The 15991-nt window shown below is 46.0% G+C and overlaps 1 protein-coding gene across 3 annotated transcripts in view; it reads left to right on the top strand.

The window, feature by feature from the left end:
- The window catches only part of LOC142579039 (retinol dehydrogenase 5-like), a 68478-nt gene extending 52723 nt beyond the window's left edge, over positions 1-15755 (top strand). Inside the window, exons 1-6 of one of the 3 annotated variants that reach the window (XM_075688844.1) lie at positions 2178-2386; positions 2536-2808; positions 4931-5084; positions 10081-10263; positions 11969-12101; positions 13854-15755. In XM_075688844.1, coding sequence (XP_075544959.1) covers positions 2321-2386; positions 2536-2808; positions 4931-5084; positions 10081-10263; positions 11969-12101; positions 13854-14268 — 1224 coding nt within the window. In that variant the 5' untranslated portion in view covers positions 2178-2320 and the 3' untranslated portion in view covers positions 14269-15755. Of the gene's footprint in view, positions 1-2177; positions 2387-2535; positions 2809-4930; positions 5085-10080; positions 10264-11968; positions 12102-13853 lie in introns of those variants that run through there. The other 2 variants (XM_075688845.1, XM_075688846.1) reach the window with 2 other exon arrangements.
- Positions 15756-15991: the final 236 nt, after the last annotated feature.

Genomic DNA, 15991 nt, shown 5'->3' on the forward strand with positions numbered 1-15991 from the left:
AACGATAGCGGCGAATACACTCGGCGATCGTCGAAAATCTGATGAGCGGATCAAGCGCGTCGGCTTTTATACATCAGTCGTCGAATGTTCCAGAGTAATCGCTGGGACCCGCGTGCCTTCCACAAATTTCTTCATTATTCGCATCGCGCACACATGTAATCAGATTACACAAGGTTCGGTCACAGACAGCGGATGGAACCATCGATAACATTCCAGAAACTTTCGATACATGCAGGCGATAACATTTGTTAGGCGGTGAAACGTGCCGCCCGATAAAGTACACGTGTCAATAGTGAGTCATCATTGGTACGATCAAATTCACGTCCCACCTTGTCCTCGGGCTGTTTTTTTTTTTTTTTTTAGCAACAGTGTTCAATATGAAAAAAAGAAAACGGCGTTCAGAATAGCGTTTTCAAGCGTTTTCAAGGAACTACTTGAGTAAAATAAAATTAAAATGCTATGTCAATAAGCAAGTCGCACAGTGCCTTGTCACCACCGAGTGACACAAGCGAACATCAGTCGCCGCAATGCCGCTTCTGCGCAGAGCCCGCGTCCCTCAGACACATAGTAGGGGGCTGCAGAGCGGCACCATTAAATCCTCCGAACCCTTACCCCACTAACGAGCTTTGGGAGAGAGCCTTGGCCAGCTCCGACCTCGAGGATCAGCAACGGCTGATTGCGAGGGACCGGGACGCGGCCCGAGCTCAAGGCATTCTGGAATGAGGACGCCTCTCCAAAGCTGCATTCACCCAATAAAAATGTTTATTCTCTCTCTCTCTCGATGCAAGGTAAATTAATATAGCCACATAAAACCTTCTTGAATTCGCGCAACTTGTGGGTTGCTATAAAACCTTGAACAGAAGAAGGTGAATTATACGAGTTCGGTGGGTGATAGAAAGTGCCAATAACTATACTGGATCCAGCAATATTAGATTTTGCACCACAAACACTCGAATCGAGGCAACATGGGAAGGATTTCAAAACTTACGTTTTCTTTCATAAATAAAGTATACTCCACCACCACGACCGGTACGTCCGTCGCTTCGTAAAATGCAACAGCGTGGTGGCAGAAATTGAGTCTGATATTTTGCCGTTCAGCTATGTTCAACTAAGAGCGAGCGGCAGGATTTTATAAGGCCAATTGAATTCAACAATTCTATTAGCCAAACGTCAAGCATTCACATTAGAGGCAAGGTTAATCGAGGATTTCCAGAACGGCTGACAACTCGGTTAACATTACTAGTAGGGCCTCTGTCTGGGCCTCTCACAAGCAAACTTCGGTCATTATGCCACACATAACGGACTCCGTTGATTAATGGTTGGCCGTATTGTAACCGTGCTTTCTAGACACTTTATCTAAGCTCGTCGGAGTTCTGCCACAGCTCCCAGCGCGCGCGAGCAGGAAAATTTTCGTTGACATACTTCTGTTTCCTTCAGGTTCCATGCATTATTCGGTGTTTATGGTTTGCTCCGGAAATCGAGAATCTTCAGAATGACGGGCCTGTACCTTCCCTCTTTGCACAATCGAAGTATGTGGCAACGCTCGATGTCTTCGCATTAGACGCCGCCCACTTTTGTTGTTATTATGTTACCGTTGACAAGAGTTGCTCAGTTCTCGGGCATACCATATAGTACCACAAGATTGTTCCGCCGGGGACGGTTTTATAGATCGTCATATCTGCGTTCGATCGAGTCCGTGAACTATACCTCGGTGAGAAACATTGCTAGTGTTCTTATCACAGGATTCTAATGCTGTGAGGCACTCCTCGATTGCCGCAACCTTATTAGTATAAGGGTTAGTATTTCTTGACTGATACGTGTTTTGACTGATCGCTGCTGTGAAAGGAGGCAGAAGAAACTGCCTTCGGGGGCAAGTTAAAGAACCGCTGGTGGTCAAAATCAATCTGGAGTCCTTCACTATATGGCATGCCTCGTAATAAATCTCGGTTCTGGCACGTAAAACTCCAGAATTCAAGTCAATTCAGAAGAAACTGTAACAGTTGCAAGCGATGCCGCTTTAAAACCCACTCAACGTAAATTCTGTCCATTTTGTCGGCGACACCTTTTTATAGCCGGGCAGACAACGTTGGTGTCGTCGCAGTTGCACGCAGAGTGACGTAACACCGGCAAGTCCTAGATCTGCCGATAGGCAAACAGTTCATAAAGGCTGTCAGCTAGTTCCGGTGAGGGATTGAAGTGGGACGCGCGGAACGGCAGGACTGATTAAAAATCAGTGAAAAGGGGCGTGCAGTGAGCTCGGTGCGGTGACGGAAAGCTTCCCCAACGATAGTAACTGTAAGCTTTCGCGGCAAGCTGAAGAATGAGGCAGAAGAAAGTGGGACAGTCGCAAGCCATGCCGCTGCCGGACACCCTCCTCCGTGCGGTTGTGTGTCGCTTTGTTTCCCTTCAGTGTGGAATGCCTGCTCGCTCAGCGTTTCACCCGTGTGCTTTCTGAGTAAACCAAAGCCGAATAATGACGACGATGATGATCGCTGTCTTCGTGACGCTAACTCCGGTTGACGCTTGCGCTTGCAGGAGGACTTTTACCGCGAGCTCGCGGTGTACCTGCTGACGCCGACGTTGACCTACTTGGCGCTGCGGCTGGTGCCGGCGCTATGGACGCCGCTGGTGTACGCCTCCTGCGCCATCGGACTGCCCGTGGTGTGCGTCTTCACGCTCGGATACTTCCTGTACAGTCTGCTGCCGGACTCCGGCGTGTCGGCTACGGGAAAGGCGGTGCTCATCACGGGCTGCGACACCGGCTTCGGCCACCGGCTCGCCATTCGCCTCGATAGGCTGGGCTTTCAAGTACGTCGCCCCCGCCCGTTCGCGGTTTAAGTATGTACACTACTCGCTGTACGAACCCGCGCGTGATCCTCGCTGCAGTCAGCTGTACGCAGATCCGCATGAGCGAATAAGTTATGAGCAGTAAACACACGTGTAACGTCACGGCCATCCGATCCATGGATTGGACAGCGCGTTGGAAAGATGGTATACCTTGGACTGCTGGAGCGCGTTGGCAGCTTGTTAGATGTTTGGCCGGTATGGCTAGTTCTAAGATGAATACGTTGGTTGTTTACCAGTGCGTCTTTCGCACTTTGAGACACACGGCCCAGCTGTCGTCACAGCTGGCAGTGGCCTTACGGACATCCGCGGCACCACTGGGACATTGGGAGAGAGGGAGGCGTGTGGCGAAAGAACTTCTGCGGCCCTCGCACGACGGGGCTAAATTGCAAGGGCTGAAAAGCGATGACGCACAATCGTCAATGTTATTTTTGAGACACAGAACACAGCTACCGCCATCTTGTCCCCCTCTTTCTTGCAGCGAAAGTGGCACGTGACTTAGGACTTGTTTCTTCCACAATGGAGACCTCACTCCTACATATATATATATATATATATATATATATATATATATATATATATATATATATATATATATCGCCATTTTAAGAGGTATGTACACCGTTTGCAATGTTTCATTAATATAGCGCGAACATCGACCTCACAGTTTGTCAGTGGTCTGGTAGCGCCTAGGGGTGTCTGGATCAGGGACAGTATGCGTGGGTGTGCGAGTTTTCCACCTCTAATGTATTCTACTGAGCTGTTCTCTTTAGGAGTGCCCCTCTCCGCTATAAGTCAACTGACGCGCCATGAGGTCGACGCTCGCGCGATAATAATAAAACACTGCAAGGGTGTACTACCACATAAAACTACAAGCGATAAGATAAAGCAGAAGGGCCGCAACTTCTTTGACATTGCACTACAACGCGAACTTCTTCATGCCATAAAACGCGTTAGGAAGTGTTTAATTTCAGCGTCATTAATGCGGACAAAGTAATCTACCCTGCTTCTTTTTCGTTCTGCCTTTCCTCCATCTGTGTCGGATTTTGGGTTACCGCTTTTTTGTCCGCTTTCAGGTTGTCCGCCGAACAGCAACGGACTGCAGATGGGTGCATGGTGTCCACAGTATGACCGTTGCAATGACGAAAAAGCTGTTTATAAACGAAAACATCTCTTTATAAACCAAAAAGGACTTGTAGCGCAGGCTTACAAAGAAAGAAGAAATAAATGGGCTATCAATTTCGCGGTATTTAATTCGCCGTTCAATTTCAGAAGTCGCGTCGTGTCAGTGTTGCAGAACCTTCAGGTCATCTCATGCCTCCAATTATCCTGAAACATCACAGAAACATTTATTCGACTTGTATAAGATGTCAATCGACCAGTGTGATAAGCGAAAGGATATTCTATACCATTTATAGACGCAGCTATTAATGCACTATGAAACATTGCTAATTGTATACAAATACATTTAAGCAATGATACGCCTAAAACGCCTGAAAGACAGTCACCGTAATCCTACTTGTTCAAGTCCGCTGTAGAATAATTAAAAACCTGTCCGAGATCTCGCTTACCGCTGTACTGAGACGAGAAAACCAACTAACTCTGGGGATAAAATTTCCTAATTCTATCTTCCTTTGTCAATGGACCGAGGATAAACTCGAGTAGACGCTGTAAAAATGCAAAGTCGCAGAGTGCGAAAATATTAAGACGATTTCGTCACCAGTTATTTTCGTTTTTGCGTCTTTCCTTGCTTACAAAGTCTCCTGTTGCCATAGGACCGGCCGCTTGGCTTTTGCAGACAAAGGCTTTACTTACAAAAATAAAAAAACTTGTATAAAAATAAACTGTTCATTGAATATACAATTATTAATCTAGTTCTGGTTCTGAACGTCTCGCACTTACACGCTATATGGTAAAGTTCATATTATCATAATGTTTTCATAGTGGCACGCTACTTACAAGTGCCTTTTTCGTTTAACAAGCGAAAGAAAGAGAAAATGAATAAGTATATAAGAGGGTCGACGAACGGGAATTGAGGGCGCTCCCGTTTTGTGCAGATCAGTGACGGCCTCTGCTCACTGTGCAGGTGTTCGCGGGCTGCCTGTTTCCACACGGCGAAGGTGCCAGGAGTCTGCAGCTGAAGGCATCCAGCAAGCTTCACATTGTGCCGCTGAACGTTACGAAGGACGAAGACTTCCGCCAGGCCGTGGATTACGTACGTCAAAACCTCGATGGAAACGGTGGGCGCCATTCACCTACATATATAGCCTTAACTCGGAAAGTGCGCACAACGGCAAAACTTTTTTTTTTCTTGAACTTTACTGACTTCGTGCGCCACCGATGGCGGCGCTGTGAACAGCGCTCCGGCTACTCTCCGGTGACGTCAGCAGGGGCACCCGCCTTTTTTCGTCTGCTGCGCTCCGGCTAGAATTGCTGCACTTTCGTTGGTTTGCTCGCACTGCGACTGCGTGCTCACGTAGCAACACGCTCTCCAATTAGTACCTGTGCTTTTTTGTAATTGTTAATTCCATAAATGCCAGCATTGGAAGGAAAACGAACGTTGTACATTTAATGTGTTTTCCGTATAACGTTCAGACTTTGTTCCCCAGTTGCTGTGGCGTTTCTCTGCCGAGCTCGAAGTGGCGGTACAATTCCGCATTTCAATGAGGGCAGAACAAAACAAATACGCTCATGCACTTACATTTAGTTGCACCGTAAAGAACTGAAATTGAACACAATTAATGTGAAGTCATCGACCACGGCGCGCCTCATAACCGTGTTACGGTTTTTGCACTTAAAGCTCCGGTATCTATTTTCCGCTTCTTAATTACATAACTACAGACGTCGCGGTTAGCCACACGATCTCGTGAATCAGTCATAAAACATCAAATCGAGCGAGTAAAAGACTGGGAATGGTGCACGATCGTAGGGTTCATTCGCGAGAATTCGCGTCCACTAAACGGCATTGTAGTCGAATGGAAATTTTGGATTGCGCTCATAAATCTGGTCGCTAGTTGGTGCTGCATGTATAAACCTTTCTTGACAAAAAATATCTTTTTTTTTTCACTGACAAGTGATTTATGTCGAACATTACTTGTACCACCGCCTATCATGTTTCACAATCGTAAAGCATTATTTGCGCTATTTTCTTGCAAATAAATCTCGTCAACCCGCTCTAATGCAAAAGTTTTATTGTTTAGGTTGGCTTTAGGCTCTTTCTGTTAAGCCCACAACCGGGAACTACTCTTAAGACATCACTTTACCAGTTTAACCATAAACATATAGCTATAAAAAATGCTAGAAAATATGGCAACACATTATTGCGCCTTTGTACGTCGCCCCTACTCCCGCCTTTTGTTTTTCTTGTGTGCTTAGCGCCCCAGCTACTTACGTTCACTCAAGTATACCAGCAAACTCCAACTTTGTCAATTTTGTTGTCTTAGTTTAGAGTAGGGGCGTGCGAATAATTGAAGCATTTGAATGACGCATTGAACAATGTCCTGCTATATTCGTATCAATTAGTCACTACTCGTAAATGCGACTATTTTTCGTATATTTCAACACGTGAAATGTGCCCAAATAAACATAAAATTGGAGAAAGAGTACTGTAAATGTTAACCCTCCGCGAGCATAGTATATATAAAGCATGACAACTTGCGTAGTGAAGCAGGCTACCTCACTTCGGTAGCTACACTTTTTACAGGCTGCACAGCGATCATTCGCGCTCCCTGAAGTCCTGTGCATGCGAAGAAACTACTTGTTTGCTTCTAATGCTCCATTTGTGCTTTTCATAAACAACGCTTCATAACGTACTATGTAATCACGAATTTGCAGAAACTTGCTAACTTTGAGCATACTGTGATGTGAATATCATTTTATATTAATACTGATAGCGGCTGTTCATTATTCTAAAGCTATTGACACAAGTATTCGATTTGATTGGCTTCTGGTACTATCTGATTCGTATTGATTTCTGTCTCGGAAATCACTATTAGCGCACACCTGGTTTCAAGTACGCATGACGTGCTTACAGAAAAAAGAAAGTACTGAAAACGGTGATAAGCTCGTCATATCGTCATGTTTTTACTACGCGATAAAACGCTAATCCTCATTTCTATATAGACGAACCTCGCCCGGTAAATATGCCCGCTATCTATGTCAGTAGCAAATAAAGGAGAGCCGGGTCAGGCTGAGCGGACTACCATGCAGGGGCTGAGCTTAGTCACGCTGAAAGTAAGCGCATTTAATTATCTTGCAAAGGTGAGTACTGCCTCACAGGTTTGCGTACCTTTGCCTGCTTTGCCCAGTAATTTCATTCTCCTTTCTGCCGGTCGGTGGCACAGACTGAAATGTAAGAAATAGCGCTTCGATGTAACGTTCGATCAAATTTCTGGAATTTAAGCCAACCCTCTAAGTTGAATGCATTGATAACAGTCTACCCGTAAATTATTTTCTTTCTTTTTTTGGCGAAAAGAGTAGAAACTTTATCCTCTTGAAAGTGAAAAAATGCCCGAAATTTCAGGCACACATGGGCTCAGCCACAGAATTTCTGTTCTCACAATTTATTCGCTCTTTCTGAGCAGGCTCGGCTCAGAAAAATAATTTCGAGTTCATGATCCTCCACTTACCCAACGCCACAGTTTGCACTCGTGCCGCATTGTAGCAAAATGCCGCATTTTTCTGCAGTGAGGCTATATCAGCGCATGCATTAGCGCACCACGGCGCCACCTATATTCTCAAAAAATGGCATCGAACGTCTTTTGTGATATGCTTAAAGAGCGGGTCCGCAACAAAATCTAGGTGTTTGCGGGAATTGAGAATTCCTTATCTTTGGCGTTTGTATTGCATCTATGTTGGTATAGCCGGTCCTTAGGTGGCATATCTTTTGCACCATCAGTTCGCATCGTGAACAACGCCGTCAAAAAAGAAAGGAAAGAAAAATAAGATGCACCATGGATAGGAAAAATCGTCTGACAAAAAAAAGTCACTTTTTCTTTTCCACAGAATAGTAACCAAGCTGTGCCCATTTGCACACCTCCCGTTTGTGCGACGTGGGTCCATTTTTGAAATAACGATCTGGGAAAGTTGGTGCGCACTCGTTGTTAGGAAAAGCGCGAGCGGACGAAGACGACCATGGCAGTTCTCGTCCTGTGTTCTCCTGTCGTCTTTGTCCGTTCGCGCTTTTTTTTTTCTAACAATGAGTCCGTTCTCGTGACACATACGTTTTGCCAGGCATCGAAAGGTGCTGGTGACCTGACACGGCATCCCTCACTGTCGCGTTCGGTCCTAGCGTATGTGTATTCGAGTGCATTCCCGATGGACAAGTTTCTGTAATCATCGTTCTCTCCCTTGCGGTATCGTGCCTGGAAACCTGCTAAACACATGCTTAGAGAAACAATCGTCACTGAGCGCGTTTGCCAGACTAGGCGTATGTCCAGGTCACTATTCGAAATGAGAAATGTACGTGTTTTCTTCTCTTTTAAGAAATCTGCTTATTCCGTGTTCATTTAATGATCAAGACACGAAAAAAAAAAAGGGGGGCTGCCTAATGTCTAGCCCACTCTTGTGTTGACAGTTACAAACCCATAGTGTGAAGAAACGCAAAAAAAATAAAAAAAAAATCACGGAAACAAAGTTAAAAGTAGCAAAACGAATAAAAGTTCGTGCGCTCGCATAAATACACCAACTTGTACGTGGTGGGCATGGCTGTGTTGCTTAGATAAATCGTTCCTGGAGTATAACTCTGTGAAAACGCGAAACGGCTGATGGATTTTGAAGTACCTTGTCTGAAAGAATTTATTTTTCGTCGCTAATGATGCCATCTTTGACACATGACCTGAGTTACCGTCGTTTCGAGCACGCAGAGCGCCAAATGTCTTGGCAAACGTGCTCACCATAACGTTGTTGAGGTGGAAGCAAACGTAATTCGGGTATACGGAAAACCGGGCCCTCCGACGTGTTTGCGAGGCTGTTTGGTTTGCATTAAAAACGAATGAAGGATCACTTCTTGCGGCACATTTGCTGTGTGTGTTCTTTTACTGTTATTCTTGAAGTTTTTCATTCGAACTCGGAATTGAAAGCTCGTTTTCCCTGTTCGCACGGTTTTTCGACTATGTGTGCTGCATGTGGTTCTCACCGTCGTCTTTCCTCTCGCTAAACGGAATCGCGAAAAAAAAAAGGAAATTATCCTCAAGAAAGGAAGACGTGGCGGGCTAGCGTACTAACATTGTTAATTAAAGAATAGATTGCCAAGTGAAAAGAAAGTTCGTGAAGCGGCAACTCTTTAACGACGGTTACAGCACATTCCACTGCGTAGCGAAATATTGTGTACGGTATTTAATCAATTGTTTCAATGTCAAACTTTACTTTGCGGCGTTATCTGCACAACGTCTCCCCCCCCCCTCTTCCCCCCGTACAAGTATTGCGATGCTCCAGACGTAAACTTTGCTGTGAAAGCTTCAACTTTCGGTCACAACGCATCGATTTCGCAGTCGCACTCCTCCCAGACTTTTAGCGCGACTTTATTGCTTCGATACGTGCATCTGCATTCATCGTGTCGCATCGTCTTCATAGCGTGACCCGTCGTGGTTGCTCAGTGGCTATGGTGTTGGGCTGCTGAGCACGAGGTCGCGGGATCGAATCCCGGCCATGGCGGCCGCATTTCGGTGGGGGCGAAATGCGAAAACACCCGTGTACTTAGATTTAGGTGCACGTTAAAGAACCCCAGGAGGTCGAAATTTTCGGAGTCTTCCACTACGGCGTGCCTCATAATCAGAAAGCGTTTTTTTTTTAACTACAGTACGCATTCGCTAACTGACTAAACATGCGCGGTGCCGCGAACCCAAATACACGTGAATAAAATGCACTCCTATTTCGCCGTATGACATTTAACCACCTCGCAAAAAGCTTCGCTTCCAGCATCTACGTTGCATCCGCATATATTTTTTTTCTTGTTTTCACGCTTGCCACCCCCTTTGGTATGGCCGTTAGGTTCACTATTAATCATTATCCTTCGCGTTCATTTCCGTGGGCTGTCCGGATCTCTTAGAAGGTGGCGTCTTACCTTCACGGTGCAGCAAGATGTTGCACGACAGACCTTAAACCGGGCCGTCATTTTCGGAATATGTTAAGCTTGTGTTGTACCTCTTCGGTGGAAGTGGGTTATCGTATAGTTCGCTTTAGTTAAGCCCTTCCCCGCCCCATAGATGAGCTTGCCTCTGTTTACTACTCATGCAGGTCTGTGGGCGGTAGTGGCCAACGCCGGCGTGTTCGGTGCCATGGAGCTTGAATGGTGGAGCATCACCGAGATGCAGCAGCACTTCGACATCAACGTGTTTGGTTGCGTGCGCACCGTTCAGGCCTTCCTGCCGCTGCTGCGCCAGTCTAAGGGGCGGATTGTGCTCACCGCGAGCTACGCTGGTGGGTCGCAGTATGGACACGCCGTTTCTGTGCAATGTAAAGCCTGGAGGCCCGTGCGAACTTTCTGACACTGTACTTTATTTATTTTTGGATGGTCACTATAGTTCCCGAATTTGGCAGTGTTACCGCCTCCTTTATCGGTAACTTCATTGTATCCGAGTCAACCCATGAGTTTTACCTAAGTGAACGAGATTCATTCAGTACTTTGCGGTTGGCATAGGGAGATGCGTGGTACATACGTAGATCGTAGTATCTCTACAGGCTTGGCGTATTATTCCAGACGAGGCGTGAGAGAAGCAGCGTGCCCACCGCGATGGCTCAGTTATACGGTGTTCTGTTGGTGGACGCGATGTCGCGGGTTCGAATCTCGGCTGCAGCAGCCGGCATTTCGATGAGGGGGAAAATTAGAAACGCTCGCGTACCGAGCTTCTGGCGGGGCGCTATAGAGACCTCAGGTGTTCAAAATTAAAGCAGCCTTGTACGTAGCCTATCGCATGTAATTCAATACTCGTAATCAATTACGTTTTTGTTAATTTTGTAATTGAAGGACTGCTTTTCCTTTCTTTACTACTCTGTAACTCTCCCGGTAATTCAACCGCCCATTTTTTTTTCAGTAACCAATTACGTGTAACCAGTTATTATTTTTTTGACGAAACAAGCTATAACAGGAGATGCGGCCTTGAGAACTTGTATTTGGCGGGAACTACAGCGTCGTAGGGATCAAAACACTTATCATCCTACAATCAGCGTCCTGCAGTTACGCCTCGATCACCTGAACGTAGCAGGCACGTAGATTCGCACACCTCTCTTCGTAGTGCCACCGCTGAGCTTTTTTACTATAATACGTTTTCCTCTCTCCATCTCCTGGAAGTGCTTTAAAACAGCCTTATTAGGCGGGGAGAGCTGCCGCTCAATTCTTCTTCGCTTAGTGCAGTCTATGACTTTTCCGACATAGACAAATTTTGGGATGTTAAACTCATACATATTTCTATGTGTACGTAGCTCATATGCAGCCATTTTTCTCAATTATACACACGAGCAGTATTTTTAGGGGTGAAATATGCAGTTTTACATCAAATTACTTAATATATTTGGCCTCATTTTTAAGCAACGTGAACATTTACTGGCACCCGTTACAATTAGTAATTTTACTCTAAATGACAAATGAGTCGAGGGGGCCGGCAGTAGGTTCGCCAGTTGTTGGTTGATAAATTGAAACTACGCTTCGATGGCTCGATAGCGATGGCCACTTCGGACGTTGATGCCACAGGACCACCTAAGGACAATTTTTCTGATCTTCAGTAGCACAGCCAGGGTCGTGCTACATTTTAACGAATGAAGGCAGAGTCAGCACTTTTCTAAGATGCAGGCTGCGCCTGAGTCGAACATCAACCTAGTTCTAGCTTGCAATCATTAAATCGCAGTACAACGCTATATTGGACGCGCATATTTGAAATCGAGGCTGCGTACCCGCGCTGGAAACATTTAGATTCTTTTTTATTGTAGATCCTGCATCCCGTAAAATTTTGGTCTTTATCGTGCGTTTTCATATGCAAAGGGATGTGTAGAAGCGACCAAATTAAGTTGCAAAAGAAGAAAAAATGAGAAATGGCGAGCGCTTGTGCATCGCACTGTTTGAGTATACATTTTTCGCCACAACAACAACAACAAAAAAGTTCTCGAGCGACGTCTGGCCTCGTTGCAGGTAGAGCGACGGCCTCGTGGAACAACGTGTACAGCATGACCAAGCATGCGGTAATTTCCTTGGGTGATGGACTGCGGCGAGAGTTGATGAAATGGGGCATCTCGGTCATCCTCGTGGAGCCCACCTACTACAAGTAAGCGGACGTGGTTGCCTACCACGAATAGCCGGCAAGTTCCAGGCATGCGCTGCTGCATAGATATTCTACTGCGTACGAGCTTGTATTTCTTTGACTTACGTTTAGAGCAAGGTAATATATGGTCCGGTTGGTCGTGAAGAGGACGCTTGAGCTAGGGGCCTACTCAAATTTAAACGCGGAGTTGTTTTTATGACAGAACTGCTGGACCGAGGAGAATATTTTTTATTGCGCGAGGGATACAATTAACTCGCAGCGTCTGTACAAAGCAGGATTTTAATTGTTAGTTCGGATTTTATTTTTCATTGCGATGCTTGAAGATTGGTCAGTCTTAGAAGATACAAAGCACAAAGCTTGCAAACCCGTAGCTCTGCAACAAAAACGGATTTCGCAGTTCTTCATCTTTCATTCTTAATCCGTTATAACATCTCAAGCGGACAGATTTGATGGTTGAATTTACAGCTTACGTAAGGTTGTTACAATTTTTACAAGGGTTTTGCAAAATTTCTACTCACAAGTTAATGGTACAGTTCAATACGATATTTATTACTTATCAATTTTGACCTTTTTTATGCATTATTGCTTACAGAATTTCAATATTGTCTTTTATTTCTCAGTCAGATTTGTAATCCTGATGCATGCGTTTTTTCTTTTTTTTTTCAGTTTTCACATTTTTTTTAATTAGTCGCATCAATGCAAAAAACATCGCTTCCTGCAGTCACTAGGTTCTCACTTTTTTTATAATGCCACAAGCCTCATTAAATCCGTGCAGTGGTTGCTGCGAAAAGCAATTTCTCCATTCCCATGTATTCACATAGTAGCTCCCGAGCTAAACCTTGCTCTTATGCAAAGCAGTTGTTGACTCTGACTGCTTGATTCCTATGCTCTACTTTCGTGAATTGAACCATCAGTACGTGTCTAGGCTCGCTCTAGCATAAAATAATGCTTATATATACTCGCAGACGACTTTCTGTGGCTATGACAGGCAAGCTACGGGAGCGTGGCTGCTGCGCATGTGTTACGGCGCCAAGTAGTCCGCCCGCGTTAGACAGTGCTTTTGGTGACTCGGAACGGAGGCTGAATCGACACAACTTCCACGTGCGGCGGTTTCGCGTTTGCCCAGACGTGGAAGGGAAAAGCCGCAAAATAAGTAAACCTTTACATTCAGTGGTGTTTTGTCATCTTATTTAAATGTTGCTTGTAAGGCATGTTTTCTCTTCTCTAGCTTAAACTAACGCGGATGAAAACACGGGACTCTTTGCAGGAGCGCTCTGACTTGTGCGCGCTTTGCCTCCGTAGGTTTGCCTTCATAGCCAGAGAAAGTTGTCCGCGAGCATAGCCGGATTTTACAAGGCGACTGTTGCATGCAAGCGGCAGACAGAATGCTATCCAGCTATTGCATGCAACATTAACTGACTAGAGGTTAAAACGTCGAATGGCGATAAGAAAATTTGTAGATAAAATATTTCATCTGTATCCTTTAACAGTTAGCGCACATTGGCCCTCGTTGGGCCAGTAGTTTTATACATTTGCGTTATATTTCACGCGCGCACCTGTGGTACTCTTTGATGTGCAATACGTCATCCTACAGTATATAATCTGCTTGTCAAGTAAAACAGAGGTTGCGAACCTCGTCAAACGTTTCTTGCTATTAGTCTCTGCGTTCACCTCCGAGTTCTTGGTACAAAATTGGGCGTAAAGCCACATGTGACGTGTCGGTGACCATCGCCTTCATTCCTTCCCCCTCACCAGAACTGCTATACTCCCGAAGCCGGAAAACATCGTCAAAAAGTACAAGGAGAGCAATCTGCCCCGGGAGGTGAAAGAGGCCTACGGCGACGACTACGTCTCCGAGATGGCCGACATCTCGGTCAACACGATGGCGTTCTTCGCGCGCGACAACGTCGACGAAGTCGTGGACACCCTCGAGAAGGCGGTGTGCGCTCGCCACCCGAGGCAGATGTACCGCTGCGACGGCTTCGTCCGCTGGCTTCTCGTGGTCGTATTCCTGTGCTTCCCCCTGGTGTTTCAGGACCTCCTCGACTACCTCTTCCTGCACCACCACGCGGTCGGCCCCGACGGCAAGTTGGTCAAGAAACCCTCCGTGCTCGAGAGGGTCACGAACAAGGTGAAATCCATTTTGGCACCGGAGAAGCTCAAAAAGTGAGCGCTGTAGTTCTCTGCGCGGAAAAAAAAAGTACGAACGGAGGTGTGCAGCACGCAAGCGTTGCGGTGGCGATTCTGTAGAAGTAAAGAAACCGCCCAGCCAAGTCGCAATCTGTGATTCTACCGTCGTCGCGATGCGTCTGGCTCGCAGAAGGCTGTGTGGCTCTGGCTGGAGCTTCACGACGTCGCTGGAACTACTGTGCGAGACACCTAGATGTATACTCTACATGCATTGTGCATGGCACGTGCTGTGTGAACTGCAGTTGAGTCGTCTGCAAGAAGGTGCTTTGAACAAGACTTATGGTGACCGTCCTGTGTCGCTTAGATGACGGTGCACAGAGCAGGATGTACGCGGAATAACTGTGCAGTGGGTTGTTTCACGAGTGAAACCGGAACTACTGTGCTAAAGCACAACGACGAAAAAAGAAAGCATAAAAAGCGTTAAGACGCGACTGAGCGCGGACTTTTGAATTTGAGGCAATAAGTCATCCTACACTGAAAAGTTATCATGTGCAGCCTAATAGTGCATGCGTTCTTCGTGTGTTTTCGCAACATTCATACAATATTTGTGAGTACATCGCATATGAATTCCACATTTCTGTAATAATGGCAAAGAAACGTGGAATCGAAGGGACGCGTGCGAAAAGGCTTAGTATAGCGCTGCTGCAGCAACATATTCCAAGCTGCACTATGCCGGAGGGGAGCACTGACTCATTTCCACTGCGAGTAATAGTGCAGCACAAAGCATTTATTTAATCTGAAAAGAGAATGAACATTGATCCTGGTCAAGCTTCACTAGCCGGTGGTTATGGTGGTTAGTACCGAGGTACTGCCGCACCAACAACCAGCCGTGCCCGCCTTAGCAGCTGGAGCTAGTCGGTGGGTCTGAGCTAGCCAGATCGGCATCTCGCTGGTCGTACAGACGCTGATTAAGGTTAAGAAATTCTTTTGAAAAACTTCCTGACCTTGAATCGTGACCACCATCATTCCTGATCAGATGACATTTCGCTGCAGACTATTGACTTCGTCAATTAATTGCTTGATCACGTTTCGCGCAGTGCTTTTACTTGCCATTTCTCGTTAATTGACTTGCGTCTTTGTGCTTCAGCGTTGCTTTTCAGTTTTCAGAAAAGTGTGTGCCTATGCCTAGGCGTGTTGAAACATCGCAGCTGCTACTGTGCTCGGGACAGAAACAGGCAGGACTGATCGACCACGCATGTGCAGCTGTGCCAGTGGGCTATACTAACTATACATTTTCATCTCTCAAATATTGACGCACCAGTGCGTACATTTCTCTAATAACCACAAGTCGCTTCCATTTGATATACGCGCAGTGTGACGTCCCTGAGAGTCTTGCTTGCGAGACTCGCTTACAGTTCTGCAGAAACAGTAATCTCCTGCACCAGCTGAAATCGATTAAAACTGAATGCTTGTGACCAAAGTTGTGTTCTCGTTATTCTCTTATATCTGTGCGCATTTCTTTTTCAGAATAAAGACCACTGTTACGGTCTCATGTTTGTTCGTTTTACATGTACCACACGCGCGCGCCAAGAAATGTCTGTTTCAGCCGTGCTTCGGCAATGACTTTGACAAGCGTTGACGTTCGGCCTCGTTCCTAAGACATGCTCAGGATCCTTGAGATGGAATGAGAGAGAGAGAGTGGGCGTGCGCACTTGCATGTCCTCGTCGTAAATGCACTTAAACAATCCTAGATATCGAGATGT

The sequence above is a fragment of the Dermacentor variabilis genome, chromosome 4 (assembly GCF_050947875.1).
Source record: "Dermacentor variabilis isolate Ectoservices chromosome 4, ASM5094787v1, whole genome shotgun sequence".
Lineage (NCBI taxonomy): Eukaryota > Metazoa > Arthropoda > Arachnida > Ixodida > Ixodidae > Dermacentor > Dermacentor variabilis.